The sequence below is a fragment of the Dermochelys coriacea genome, chromosome 1, assembly GCF_009764565.3.
Source record: "Dermochelys coriacea isolate rDerCor1 chromosome 1, rDerCor1.pri.v4, whole genome shotgun sequence".
Lineage (NCBI taxonomy): Eukaryota > Metazoa > Chordata > Testudines > Dermochelyidae > Dermochelys > Dermochelys coriacea.
The window spans coordinates 55,226,436-55,241,298 of NC_050068.2; the positions used below are offsets into that span (position 1 = coordinate 55,226,436).

General features: G+C 38.8%; 1 protein-coding gene across 7 annotated transcripts in view; it reads left to right on the forward strand.

Annotated features, from left to right (window-relative positions):
- The window catches only part of NEK3 (NIMA related kinase 3), a 28,741-nt gene extending 14,348 nt beyond the window's left edge, over positions 1 to 14,393 (forward strand). For 2 of the 7 annotated variants that reach the window (XM_043504459.1, XM_043504458.1), the window contains exons 8-16: positions 945 to 999; positions 2,849 to 3,049; positions 3,725 to 3,794; positions 4,558 to 4,595; positions 5,617 to 5,719; positions 6,140 to 6,292; positions 7,514 to 7,648; positions 10,761 to 10,887; positions 13,895 to 14,393. In XM_043504459.1, coding sequence (XP_043360394.1) covers positions 945 to 999; positions 2,849 to 3,049; positions 3,725 to 3,794; positions 4,558 to 4,595; positions 5,617 to 5,719; positions 6,140 to 6,292; positions 7,514 to 7,648; positions 10,761 to 10,887; positions 13,895 to 13,964 — 952 coding nt within the window. In that variant the 3' untranslated portion in view covers positions 13,965 to 14,393. The remainder of the gene's footprint in view (positions 1 to 944; positions 1,000 to 2,848; positions 3,050 to 3,724; positions 3,795 to 4,557; positions 4,596 to 5,616; positions 5,720 to 6,139; positions 6,293 to 7,513; positions 7,649 to 10,760; positions 10,888 to 13,894) is intronic. The other 5 variants (XM_038386806.2, XM_038386811.2, XM_038386813.2 and 2 more) reach the window with 3 other exon arrangements.
- Positions 14,394 to 14,863: the final 470 nt, after the last annotated feature.

The window sequence follows — 14,863 nt, forward strand, 5'->3', positions numbered from 1 at the left end:
AAGCATAGCGTTAGGAATGGTTACAAGCAAGTAACCGTGGAAAAACTCTTGCTAAAGACTAAGACAACAAAACTGTGGTCTTAGTTCAAGGCAAGATTCTTACCACACCTCCTTCCAGCAATATGGCTCTCCCCCCCGCAACATCCTTGGTCAGGATCTCTCCGCAAAGACAAAGTGCTCAGTTCCTTTGTCTTAGGTGAAAGATAACTTGGAATTCTCTTCCACTCTCTCTTATAATCCAGTGAACCTTTGACATAGATTCTTGTGAAAGTTCCTGCTTCCCCCCAAATAAAGTTCATTCAAGCTGTGAGGAAGGAGACATGGAGTCTGCTGTTTGAAGGAAGTTTCATGCTGGTTTCTTCCCCTACTGGTATTTGCTAAAATGCAAATAGATCTGTTCCTGCCTTCCCCATGCAAATGAATGGCCGCTTGACATATGATTGCTTATTGACTTGGATGACACCTGGCTTGTCCTTTTGTCTGGGAGTAACCTGTTTACCCCCTCCTCAGATTTGCCTGGTAAATACATTTGAGTTCCATGTTTCCTTCACATTTGTAATGTCCCTTGGGTGTTTACTGTACATACACCCCACAAGAGTATTATCAGTGTGTTGTTAGTTTTCCAATGATACCTTAGGTGACACACATCAGATACAGTTTGACATTAATAAATTGGAGGTACACTGAACTGGTTAAGCCAGCTGAAACCTGTACCAGATATCCGAGAGCCCCTTGCCCTCTTGTACTGGGATGCTGTTAGGGTCACGCACACAGTTTTATATTATATTATATTCTCTGAATATTTCTGTTCATTTTAAGTTAAATATATTTTTTTATTTGCATCTAGTTGAACAGTTGAACGATTAACATAACTTCTGCTAAACGTGACGTTGAATTGTAATTGTTGGTTAACTACTTCCTATTTTGACTATATATATTTCTAGTGATATATGGTCCCTGGGATGCATTTTATATGAGCTCTGTACTCTTAAACATCCGGTAAGTGTGCTTATTTGTATCAGAACAATTCTAATTTTGTTATATAACCTTTCAAGTACTAATGAACTCTGAAACTTCATTAGCAGTTAGATTAAGTCAGATGGATTAATTGGTAATTACACATATAGGTTTTCTAAGTGTTTTCTTCTCATTGAGTTTTATTCCATTTTAAAAAACTGATTGACAGACAACAAGTAGAAAATTAATATATATTTAACAAAACGCTCACCGTATAAGAATGGCGATAGAAGTTCAGATCAATGTTCCACCTAGCCAAGTATCCTGTCTTCTCGCAGTGGACTTTGCCAGATGCTTTAGAGGGAACGAACAAAATAGGGCAATTTCTAGTGATCCATCCCTGTCATCCAATCTCAGCTAATTCTTTTTTGAACCCGTTATACTTTTGGTCTTCACAACATCCTGTGGCAATGAGTTTCATAGATCAACTGTGTGTTGTGTGAAGAAGTATTTCTTTTGTTTTAAACTTGCTCCCTATTAATTTCACAGGGTTACCTCTAGTTCTTACATTATGTGAAGGGGTAAATATTCACTTTGTCTGTACCATTTGTGACTTTATAGACCTCTATCATATCCTTCCTTAGTTGTCTCTTTTTTATGATGAACAGTCACAGTTTTTTTTAGTCTCTCCTCCTATGGAAGTTGTTCCATACTCCTGATTATTTCCGTTGCCCTTCCCTGCACTTTTTTTCAATTCTAATACATCTTTTTTGAGATGGGGTGACCGGAACTGCATGCAGTATTCAAGGTGTGAGCATATCGTGGATTTACATAATGGCATTATGATATTTTCTGTTTTATCACCTATCCTTAAAATCATAGAATATCAGGGTTGGAAAGGGCCTCAGGAGGTCATTTAGTCCAACCCCCTCCTCAAAGCAGGACCAATCCCCAATTTTTGCCCCAGATCCCTAAGTGGACCCCTCAAGGATTGAACTCACAACCCTGGGTTTAGCAGCCCAATGCTTAAACCACTGAGCTATGCCTTCCTGACCACTATCCTTTTCTTTAGGTTTCAGAGTAGCAGTGTTAGTCTGTATCCACAAAAAGAAAAGGAGTACTTGTGGCACCTTAGAGATTAACAGATTTATTTGAGCATAAGCTTTCGTGAGCTACAGCTCACTTTATCGGATGCATTCAGTGGAAAATACAGTGGGGAGATTTATATACACAGAGAACATGAAACAATGGGTGTTACCATACACGCTGTAACGAGAGTGATCAGGTAAGGTGAGCTATTACCAGCAGGAAAGCGGGGCGGGGGGGGGAGTGGAACCTTTTGTAGTGACAATCAAGGTGGGCCATTTCTGGCTGTTGACAAGAACGTCTGAGGAACAGTGTGGAGGAATAAACAGGAGGGAAATAGTTTTACTTTGTGTAATGACCCATCCACTCCCAGTCTTTATTCAAGCCTAAGTTAATTATTAGTCTCTAAGGTGCCACAAGTTCTCCCAAAATATTGTTGTTCCTTGAAGTTTCATGTCTAGAAGGCTTTACATCCATGATTACAGTTACAATGTCAAGAAATAAACTGTCACTATTACATCATTACCAGAAATACTACTTACAAAGGTAGTACTAACTGACTAACTATCAAAAACAGTGTTCGTGACTGTTTAAGTGACAAAAGGCAGGAAGGTAAATATCTGCCCTAGTAGCAGTAGAGACCTGAGGTTTTCAAAACTCGTTGGCCGAACAGATAGCATACAATTACATAATATGCATTATTGTAGAAATAATTAAACGTTAACATTGCTCTTCCGTTATGTCAGTTTTTCTTTCCCTTCATATTTGCTTTCAAGGCTTTAAAATTAATTTCTTTCAAATTTAGTTTCAAGCCAATAGCTGGAAACATCTCATCCTTAAGATATGTAAAGGATCCTACAATCCACTTCCATCTCATTACTCCTACGAACTTCATTATTTAATAAAACAGATGTTTAAGAGAAATCCCAAGAACCGGCCATCAGCCAGTACTATTCTTGCAAGAGGCTGCTTAGCAAAACTTATAAAAAATTGTTTGCCAGCAGAGGTATAGTGTACTTTTCTTTTGTCTCCAATTAACAGAATTTAAAAGTAGTGCAACATTTTTAGAGGCTAACTCAAATACCTATATTGCCATGTCTTTATGTTACTGAAAAATTACTATTTGGAGACCTACTTAAAGACTGTTAAAAAATTAGTCACCATCCTCTGTTAATACAGGTTTACAAATCAGAATTGTTACTGTAGGGAAAATGCTGTTCTTATGTTGAATTGTGGTAATGTGGTTAGGACTGTACAAAATCTGTATCTGTCCAGAGGAGTTTACAGTCTAGGAAACTAATGAAGATGACAGATTCAGAAAGCACAAAGGCACAAATCCTCAAAGTGTTTAGGTACCTAACTCCCATTGAAATCAAGTGGAGTTAGACACCTAAATACATTTGAGGGTCTGGGCCAAAATGACAAGGTGATGAAACTGATACAAAACTGCAGAACCCTATACACGTACAGTCTTCTCAGAAAAGTAGAGTTTTGATGAGGGATTTTTAAAATAAAAAACACTGGTGTTAATTTATGATTTAATCAGTAGTGGGTAGTTATTGCTAACTAGAAGGTGCTTTTGTTCCTGTTGATTAGCCTATATTTTTAACACAAAATTTGAGTAATCTGAAAAGAAATTAAAATATGCACACTACATAGAATCTTTGTGTACGATTTCCAGATGACAGCTGAGTTTGAACAAATATTAAAGGAGACAAAGAAACACAAAGGTGATTTAGGAGGAACGAAAGGTAATTTTTTGATTGATTTTAGATTTTTAGAAAGATTTTATAAATGACTTATTTTGATACATTTTTATGAAATGCAGTATCTTAGAATCTAACATTAAAGAACACATGTCAGGTTTGTGTTTTCGAATAAAGTTGAGATTATTTTTAAATGTGGAATCTTGAACCTGTTAGGGTGCTATATAGTTCAGCTTTGCAGAGTTTAGCAGGTATTTTGATTTTTGCAAACTACAATTTTATCCTTTACCATAAGGAACAAATTTATCTGATATCTTTTAGCACAAGAAGGAAAAGTTTGTGCCACATATTTTATTTGTAAGCAGTACTCTACTTTTGTGTGATAAATTTAAGGGTAAAAGTATCACTGTCTGGTCTGAGGCTCCAGTTCAATGAAGGCCTTCCGCTCATGTGCATAACTTCAGGCATGTAAATTGTCCTATTGGCATACCTTCCTAGTTTAAACCCTATGTGTGGTTTGTTTTTTTTTCCCTTTCCCTTGGGGATATTTACCCAATACTCAAACCCCTGCATAATCACAGACAATCAACAGTTCCTTTTTTCCACAGAGAGGTTCAAGGGATTTAAATAGCAGAAGTTTCTCAAGATGGGACTGAGGTATATTGGCAGAGCAGTGAAGAAGCTTTCATAGAATTTCCTTCAAAATGCCTGGCTCAGTGGTGTTAATTTCTTACCTTCATGAGCACCACTTCACTCCAGCTGCTTACCTCTAATGTGGATTTAATTTTTGAACATGTCCATTAATTTACAGGTGCTGTCAGAACAGGTGGACGTTCTAATAATGGGGTAAGTACTCAAATATGAATAAAAATATAATCCCTATTTTTTAAAATAACATGTAGCAAATTGTTGCAGACCAGTTACTGTATTCATTAATAATCCATAGGTTGCTAGATCAGCAGTGTAGTGAATTGTAGTGGTATTCGTATAAACATGTCACCCGCATATCTATTATAGTACGTACTGTCCACATCTGCTACAGTTAAAATTGCAACATTTTCTGATATAATCTCAGCTTCATATCCTTATGGCTTTCTGAAATTTTGGCTTAGGTCTTGCGTTTTCCATGTTTAGTCCCTGCCCGGAGGTGGATTTTGTTTTAGGTTTTAGCAAAAATCCCTCCAGTTGTTTGAGTTATGGGAGAGATAAAAATACACATGTCCATTTGCCTTAAGAACAAAAACACTGAACAAGACACAGCAGAAACAGTTTAGCTTGGACATAGTCCTCTCTGGGAACTAGTGCCCATGCTTGATTTGGGGTGAGGGTAATTAATTTAAATTCAGTCATAAATGACTGAAAGATCACTTCTGAGCAAATTTTAGCAGAGCTTACACCATGCCCAGTGACTCTATTTTTCAAAATAGATAAGAGACATGTTGCCAATAGGGCTCATTTCCTTTCCTTGTCTGAGTTTCTTAATGGACCTGTCAATCTGAGAGCTTCCTATTTGGTTGTACCTTGTTGTTCTCCAGCTCAATTCCTATTCATTCATCCAGTCCAGCTCCACCTATTCATTCTCCATTATATTGCTTCTGCTTAAAAAAATTGAAAGATGCATAGCCTTATGTAATTAAACTTATGCTTAGTGTCAGAAATTCAGACTCTCTGTCAAGAAGGGACATACAGTATGAAATGGGGTATAGGAAGTGCAGTGCAATTGCTGGTTTGGTTTCAGTGGTATTAATTTGAAAATTCTTGACTAGTATTTTTGTTCAAAATGTACCAAAAAAAGACTTGTAAGGATTATTGTTTAATTGCTTTAAAATACAAGTAATGATTAATGCTATCCTTGTGCCTTTTAAAGCAACATGAAGATCAAAGTAGTACAGGCAGCAATTCAGAACTAGAAAACATTACCAAGTGCTTGAGTGAGAGGACACTGAAGCAAAGGGGAGCTGGTGAAGAGGGTAATGTATATTGAATTCTAAGGCTTATGAGTTCTCTTCTTTATAGTGATGCTGATCTGCTGTACATACTGGCCAAATCTTTAACTTAAATATGTGGAATACACAACATTGTAATTACAGAAAAAGGTGCCAGTACACTTGCATGCAAACTTTTTGATATACAGTGATTATTATTGTATATTTCAGATTAAAGTCTTGCCCACAACATTAGAAAGGCAGGTTCTTTGAAAACAGTTGATGTAATAAAAATAAACTAACACATGAGACCAAATTGGAGTTACACCCACTTCCATTAAGTCCAAATTTTGACCCATAGTATCCAATCTCAGGGTTTCTAGAGTACTTTATTGCTCATTATAGTATTTGTTTGAGCATAGAAATATGTTAGAAGCTAGTAATCAACTTTCTGTTTCATGGCAGTTTCATCAGAAAACTGTGAAGTCCCCCCAAAGAATGCGAATTTTCCAAGTCCCCACAGAAGACATTGGGAAAGGGGAGTGTCCAATACAGTGGTAAATGTCCTGGAAAATGCATTCTTGCTTTCTTCCAGTTTTACAGCTGAAGAGGATAAAAGTAAGATCAGACTAAATGTATTTACAGTTGACTTTTATTTGTTTTTCATACAAGAAATGTGCAGGCTTCTTAATGGTGTTGTAAAAGATTTTTTTTAAGAAAATGACAGCACTATGCAAGGGATATCTAATAATGACAAAAACCACCGTACCAATAAGGGTTTGAAGTAGTAAACAATGCAGAAGAGAATGTCTGTCTGATTTTTAAGGTGTGATTTTAAAAGTCTGAGATAGATGCCAGCAGTATGGTAAAGAGCCACAAGTGTTAAAGCAGTGTTGACAGCAAAATGGTCATCATCTCTGTTTGACCAAGAGATTGTGCCTTAATCTTGAGAGCTACTTATAAGATTCAGTTGATGCAGAATTCAGCTTCCCATCTTTTGAGTAGAGCAGGCTGGTGGGAACATATCACATTTGTGTGTCAGCTTCTGCAATGTTTTCAACTAATGTGCAGGTCATTCAAGTGCTGATTACCATTGACAAAGGCTTAAATGGCCTAAGCTCTAATTACTGTATCTCGGAGACTCTCTTTTTCTATGTCATGCTGTGATAACAACTCTTAATAGGAACAGTTCAGCACAGATCCTTTACTGAAAAATGTGCAGTTTTTACCTTGTACAGTACACTCACATACTGGATGCCTCGTTCATGCTTATAGGACTATAATTATTATGATGGGATAAATATATATTATAAATAAATGTGAAAACTAGCATTAGCATTTGATTACAAAATCAAAATATTAATGGTCAGAAAATTCCAGAAGTTGGGGGAGCAGATGATACACCAGGCCATGGAATGGAAACTAAACATGTTTGGACTTGTGCATTTCCCTTGATTTCCGCTATAGGAGTGAGTTTTTCTTCTGCAGAACTGGCCCCCCGGGCTCCATCCTATGAGATTCATAGAGGCACATGATATCCAGGCAGAGGTGTTATGCCTCTACACTTGGTCCTGGCTTCTGCTGGCTTCCTGACAGAATGCAGAATCTCTTGCTGCCTTCAGTACCCTCATTCTGCTCTAGTGCTAACACAATCAGCATCACTTCACCAACTAAAGGACTATGTGTCTGGGCAGCTGGGCAATAATGCTACAAGCTCAAACCTCCAGACCACACCTCTCTGTTATTTCTCTAGTAGATTTCTCTATAATTCATTTTATTAATGGTATCTTATTTAGATAGAATGTTTCAGGTATGATTTGCTAATGATGTTTTTACTAGGTGGCTGTGTTATAAAATACAGTGAAGATAAGCCACGTAAGCAGTGGATCAAAGAAACTCCTCACACCTTGATGAATATTCTCAAGAATGCTGATATCAGCTTAGCATTTAAAACCTACACTATCTATAAACCAGGTAAATCCTGAGTCTATGGGCAAACTGACATTTTGAAAATCAGATCCATAGTGAACAAAGTTTTTCATTATATAGCATTATTTATATGTTTGACTTTCAAAATCACAGCAGATTTATTTTAAAATAATTTTATTAAACAAAAGTTAGACTATTAAAAACAAATGAGAGAAATTTTACCACACAGCTGCAAGTCTATACGTAATCTCTTGACTCCACACCTTCACCTACCGCTTGTGGTGGCCATGTCCATGGCAGCCTTCTGGAAGGCAGGATGCTGAAAGAGTAAGGTAAAAAAGAATTTCTTCTAGCAGATTTGATGCTTCTTTAGTACAAATGGCAGAGCTTTGGGAAGCCATGGCCCTAGGGTATGGCTACACTACAAGCACTACAGTGCTGCATCTTCACTGCTGTAGTGTAGACATTCGTTACAATGACAGAAAGGGTATTTCTGTTGCTCTAGTAAATCCACAACCTTGAGAGATGGTAGCTAGGTCGACAGAAGAATTCTTCCGTTGACCTAGCTGCATCTACAGTAGTGGTTGGGCTGACCTAGCTATGTCACACAGGGCTTGAAATTTTTCACAGCCCTGAGAAATGTAACTAGGTTGATCTAATTTTTAGGTGTAGACCAGGTGCCAGATTCTGATTCTACCCTGCCTTCTTTTGCAGGCTGCTTTATTAGCTTGTTACACTCTTTGTTAAATGAGTAGTTAAACAGCCTGTGCTGATGCTGTGGGCATAGGAGAATGTCTTTCTTTGTGTCCAGTTTATGATTTGACTTTATACTTTCTTTGCTTGTCCACATTTAAAAACTGAAGAAAGGGTTAAGGAAAAAGTTACAAGTATGATTTGAGTTTGGCAAAACCTGCCTTACAGTGAAAGATTTAAGAAGCACAATTTATTTAGCTTACCAAGGAGAATGTTAAGAGGTCTATGGGTACTACATGGGGAAAAAATTTCTGATAGCAGAGTGTTCCTTAACTGATAAAGTGACAATGCGATCCAATGGCTGGAAGTTGAAGGTAGACAAACTCAGACAAAATAAAATACACATTAACAGTGAGAGTAAGTAGTCATTGGAACAGCTTGCTTCGGGATTTGGTGGATTTTCCATCACTTGAACTCTTTAAATAAAGATTGGATGATTTTCTAAAATATATGTTCTAGATCAGCCACAAACTCTGAGCTAGATACATGATTTGATGGGTGAAATTTTTGGCCTGTGTTATGTGGAGTGTCAGACTAAATGATCATAATGGTCTCCTGTCTCCTTAAAAATCTATGAATGTGCTGATGTTGTTTGATTTTTCATCTGATAGCCATGAGAGGTTGTTAATTTTGAGAGAGCTAAATTCAGACAGGCTAATTTGCCTGAGAAACAAAAGAGTTCTTGGACCATGGAGCCTGATTTTGGCAGTATGTGTACTCTCTCGTAGGATGTGTGTAGCCCTACAAATACATAAGATGAAATTCACCCAGTACAAAAATGTTCTTTGAACGTAAGTGGTGGGAAGGCCTTCACATGGGCCACCTGAAGTAAGTTTACTCCTGTGGACATTCTGCTCCAAAAAATTAAAAATTCTGCAAATTTTATTTGTCAAAATAACACTAGATAATCATGCCAGTTTCAATTATTTTGGTAATTTATTTCAAAATACCTGTCAGCAAATATGTTTGTAATAATACAGACACATGCAAAAATTTCCCCAGGAGTAGAGAGTTTAAAGAAATTCCTATGACAACTCAATTCCTGTTTCTCTGCCCCCTTTCCTCCCCCCACTCCGAGCCCAGCCAGAGGGCCAGATGCCTACAACCCCTCCCCCGCATAGCCCAGCTGCAGTGCCCCCCTCCCCAGCCAATACACCCAAACCTCCTCCTCCCCAGAGTCCAGTTGCAGGGCCCCCTGGCCCAGATACCCACACCCTGTCCCCCAAGCCCAGCCATGGGCCCCCCTTTTCCCAGATACTTGCACCCCCTGCTGAGCCCAGACACCCATTCCCTCCCCCCCCCCCCGAGGTCAGCCATGTGCCTACCAGCCACCCTCCTGCCCCAGAACCCAGGGATCCAGAGGGAGAAACAAGCTGATGCTTGGTCCCAGGCTTGCACAGTTTCCTGCACACCACCCTCTTCTTCCCTCAGGGCATGCTGGGAACTCTAGCTGCCAGGAAGCCTCTAGGTCCCTCTCCCTCCCCCCAGCAGTGTCTTCTATATGTGAGCTGGGCTCTGTTGGGTCCAGCGGCCCCTCATGGTGGCCAACAGCACTGCAACCCATTTCTGTTGGGGGAAAGGAAATTCTGTATTGCGCAGTGGCGCAGAATTCCCCCAGGAGTAAGGTAGGGTGAATATTACCAATAGCTATGTCTTCACTGCAGGGTTAACTCAAGTTATCTACATCCAAGTTAACGCCTCTTGAGTTAGCCTAGCTCAAGTCAAAGCAACCATGCTGCAAATCAACACTTAGGCTGTGTCTACACTGCCACGTACAGTGCTGAAATTTTCTTCGCTTAGGGGTGTGTAAAAAAACCCTTGAGTGATGCAAGTTTCAGCGCTGTAAAGTGGTAGTGTAGATAGCGCTGGTAGCCATTCCCCTTGTGGAGGTGGTTTTATTACAGCCCACAACTACATAGCCACGTTAAAGTGCTGCCACGGCAGTGTTTTAACATCGGCTGTGTAGACATACCCTTAGCTGCACAGAATGATTGATTTACTGCACAGAGTGATTGTATTAGCAACACAGAGCAATTGTGTTAGCCGTTGAAGAATTGTGCTAACTTGAGCTATAGCCAAAAGGCTTGTCAGTTCAAATTAAAAAATACTACCACACTCAAATTAAGGGGTTTTGTGTGTGATTGGAACTCAAGTTAAACGCTCAAGTTATAACTTGGGTTAACTGCAATGAAGACAAACCTTATGATTTATGGAGCTTAGTTATGTTGGAAGAGTTAACAAAGGGGGCGGTAGAAAGAATTTAGGAGCAATATTCAAAACTTGGGGGACTGGTGCGGCATTGGGAAGTGTGAATTTTATTGACATTTGATTTTGGTTTTGAAACACTTTTAGCTTTATTTTTTCACACTAAATTATTGTGGGTTTCCCACCCTCTGTTTCAAAGCCTCTGAAGACTTATTGAGAGGTCCACTTTCTGAGGAAACCAAAGTATCTGATGAAATAGATGGTGAAGGTGAAGCCATTTTAATGGATTCTGAGAGGCTTGAACCAAGATCTGATGAAGAAGACACGTATGTTCCAAAACAGCTTGAAAATTATATTCAGCTCTCATGGTTTTCTTTAGCTTTGTTAGAGCAATTGTTCAAAAATAACCTTTTCTCATGAAAATATGGAATGTTTTATCATTTTTCAGCATATAAATTAATGCCTCGTTTATCTAACCACATTTATTGCTATTGCTACTAAAGTATAAAATTCAAAGTACTTTTTCACTACCATATTTCACATACTTGCCACATTGTGGCGAGCCAAATGGGAATGAGCTGTTCCCACTGTAAGAAACTCCTTCCTCATCGCTCAGCCTGATGAGAGACTAACTGGCTTCAAGCTTCTGGTGCAAGTGCAGCCATTTCAGATGTGAAGTAGTGAGGTGTGTGGCAAGTGAGCATATCCAGAGCCTCAGGAACAGCTGTCACGTGGCCGCAGTGTTGTTTGGGATGCCGCACATCTACTGAATGGCTGCTTATCTCTTCCTGGTCTGTCAGGAGGACTTTTCAGCCTTCACACTGCTGACCCCAAGACTATTGAATGGCCTTAGAGTGTGTGATGCCCACCTATGCTGTTTTGACACTTTGGACATTTCTGATTTTTGACTTGTACATCTCTGTTTTCTCTCCCGAATTATTTTATATTTTGAACCTTTTTTCCTCTTTATAGTACCACTTGTGCATTTGCTAATAAGTACCATTTTTATACATACTGGTGATGTCAAAATTAAATAAATTACAGATTTCCTTACTGTTCACTATTGGCATAAGAATGGTCATACTGGGTAAGACCAATGGTCCATCTAGTCCAGTATCCCATCTTCTGACAGTGGCCAGTGCCAGGTGCTTCAGAGGGAATGAACAGAACAGGGCAATTATTGAGTGATCCATCTCCTGTCGTCCAGTCCCAGCTTCTGGCAGTTGGAGGTTTAGGAACGCTCGGAACATGGGATTGCATCCCTTGCCATCTTGGTTGATAGCCATTGGTGGATCTATCATCTATGAACTTATCTAATTTGTTTTTAACCCAGTTACACTTTTGGCTTTCACCACATCACATGGCAACAAGTTCTGCAGGTTCACTGTGTGTTGTGTGAAAAAGCTCTTCATTTTGTTTGTTTTTAAACCTGCTGTCTATTAATTTAATCGGGTGACCCCTAGTTCTTGTGGTGTGTGAAGGGGTAAATAATGCTTCCCCATTTACTTTCTCTAAACCAGTCATGATTTTATAGACCTCTATCATATCTCCCCTTTAGTCATCTCTTTTTTTTTTAAGATGAACAGTCCAGTCTTTTTAATCTCTTCTCATATGGAAGCTGTTCCATATCTCTAATCACTTTTATAGTCCTTCTCTTTACCTTTTCCAATTCAAATATATCTTATTTGAGATGGGGTGACCAGAACTGCATGCAATATTGAAGATGTGGGCACACCATATATTTATATAGTGGTATTATGATATTTTCTGTTTCATTATCTATCCCTTTCCTAATGGTTCAGAATATTTTCCACTGAATGCATCCAATGAAGTGAGCTGTAGCTCACGAAAGCTTATGCTCAAATAAATTTGTTAGTCTCTAAGGTGCCATAAGTACTTCTATCCTTTTCTTAGTGGTTCCTAATATTCTGTTAGCTTTTTTGATTGCCACTACATATTGAGCAGATGTTTACAGAGAACTATCCACGTAGACTCCAAGATCTTTCTTGAGTGGTAAGAGCTAATTTAGACCCCATCATTTTGTATGTATAGTTAGGATTAATTTTCCCAATGTACATTGGAATTATCTACAGTGACTCCATGATCTTTCTTTAGCAGTAATAGCTAATTTAGACCCCAGCATTTGGTATATATAGCTGGGATTATTTTTCCCAATGTGCACTGCTTTGCATTTATCAACATTTGAATGTCATCTGCCATTTTGTTGCCCAGTCACCCAGTTTAGTGAGATCTCTTTGTAACTCTTCGCAGCCACTTTTGGACTTCACTGTTTTGAGTAATTTTGTATTGTCTACAAATTTTGCCAGCTGGCTGTTCACTCCCCTTTCTAAATCATTTATGAGTATGTTAAACAACACAGGTCCCAGTACAGATAATTGGGGGACCGCTCTCCATTATGAAAATCGACAGTTTATTCCTACCCTTTGTGTCCTGTCTTTTAACCAGTTACTGATCCATGAGAGGATCTTCCCTCTTACCCCACGACTGCTTAGGGCTTGTCTACACTTACCGGAGGATCGTTGAGAGGCAATCAATGCAGAGGTGGTCGATTTAGTGGGTCTAGTGAAGACCCGCTAATCAACTGCAGATTGCTCTCCCGTCGACTCCTATACTCCACTGAATTGAGAAGACATGGGGTAGTCCATGGGAGAGTGTCTCCCGTTGACATCACGTAGTGTGAACCCCACGGTAAGTAGATCTAAGTGACATTGATTTGAGGTACACTATTCACGTAGCTCAAATTGTGTAGCTTAGATTGAATTTCTCCTGTAGTGTAGACAAGGCCTTAGTTTGCTTAAGAGCTGTTGATGAGGGACCTTGTCAAAGGCTTTCTGAAAGGCTTAGAACATACTCCTCTTGTTGGCATCTTTCATTTTTTGGTTTATGTGGCTCTCCACCTAGCATGCTGGTTTTGCAGATCACGTTCTAAGCCACCTATCTCTCCCCATTCATTGTATAAGAGCCTAGGTACCTAATTTAGGCTTCCTGGATCACAGTGTTGTTCCTGTAATTTTCTTGGTGCCTAAAAGTTAAATGCCATGATGCTCGGCATTGCAACACCTTAGTCTCTTTTGTTGATCTGTGTCTTTGTTTTCTTATGAAAGCTATAATTTGAATGAATTCAAAAAATAATTCCTTTCCATCCCCTAATCACAAAGGTGTAAGGAATATATCTTTTGTAATTAGGTTGTTTTGACTGTAATTCAACGTGATATGTGGGATAATTATGGAAGAAGGAAAAATAGTAGTCAAGATTTTTATGACTGTATTATTTTAGCTTTGAGAATTCATTTTTTTTTAATCTGTTTTTAGGGACTTTGAAGAGGAAGATGATCCAGATTGGGTGTCTGAACTGAAGATGATGGCTAAATACAGTGACTGAAAGACTATAAAATTTAACAATTATATGTACAATATATAAATTACAATTGTTAAATGTCTCTACACCAAGTTTGGATTTTAATTTTTTATGCTAAATCAACAGTTTTCAAGTTGATTAGTTCTGAATGTGTAAGTTTCATACACATCAGAATGGAGAAAAAATTTACATGATAAAAATTAAAACCCCAATCCAATGAACAAATCTGAGTATTGAATATATGCTTGTTCTGTAGAAATGCCCAGGAGAGCAACACTGTTTTAAATTGATCATAGTGTGGCAAATGACGAATGGTAGCACTAAAAGAATAATATGCAAGGTGTTTCTTTTTGATTAAAAATGCAGATATTTTATAGTAGGAATAACTGATTTTGCCTGAATGTAGCTTTAGGAACTATAATAACTTTTAATAAAGGTCTACAGCTCTCTCCAGCCCATTTGTAATCCTTTGAAAATGCCCTAGACTTGATTGTTTGTGTTTATTCATTTTAATAACATAGAAGTTTATTTACAGAAAACCTTGAATATGGTGGCGTTAGGTTTACGTGCAGAGAGGACGTGTGTGTGTGTGTGGTGAGGGGAAGGGGACGCTGGCCTCTTTTGTGAGGTGGAGGTGGAACACAGACCTTCGTTAATTGGAACGAGCATTCTAGTCTTGGCGCAGGAACACTGGGCAATGGGGGAGATGTAATGAAGAAGACACAGATCTAGGTATGTAGTGAGGACTCTGGTGATTGGGGGCGTGCAGTCATGACTCTGGGTAATGGGGGATGCAATCAGAACACCGGGGATTGAGGTACACTGGGTGATGAGGGTGGAGTGAGTATACTGGGTGATGGAGGTATACTGAATGGTGGGGGTATAGTGAGGACAGTGGATTATGGGGGGACACTGGGTAATGT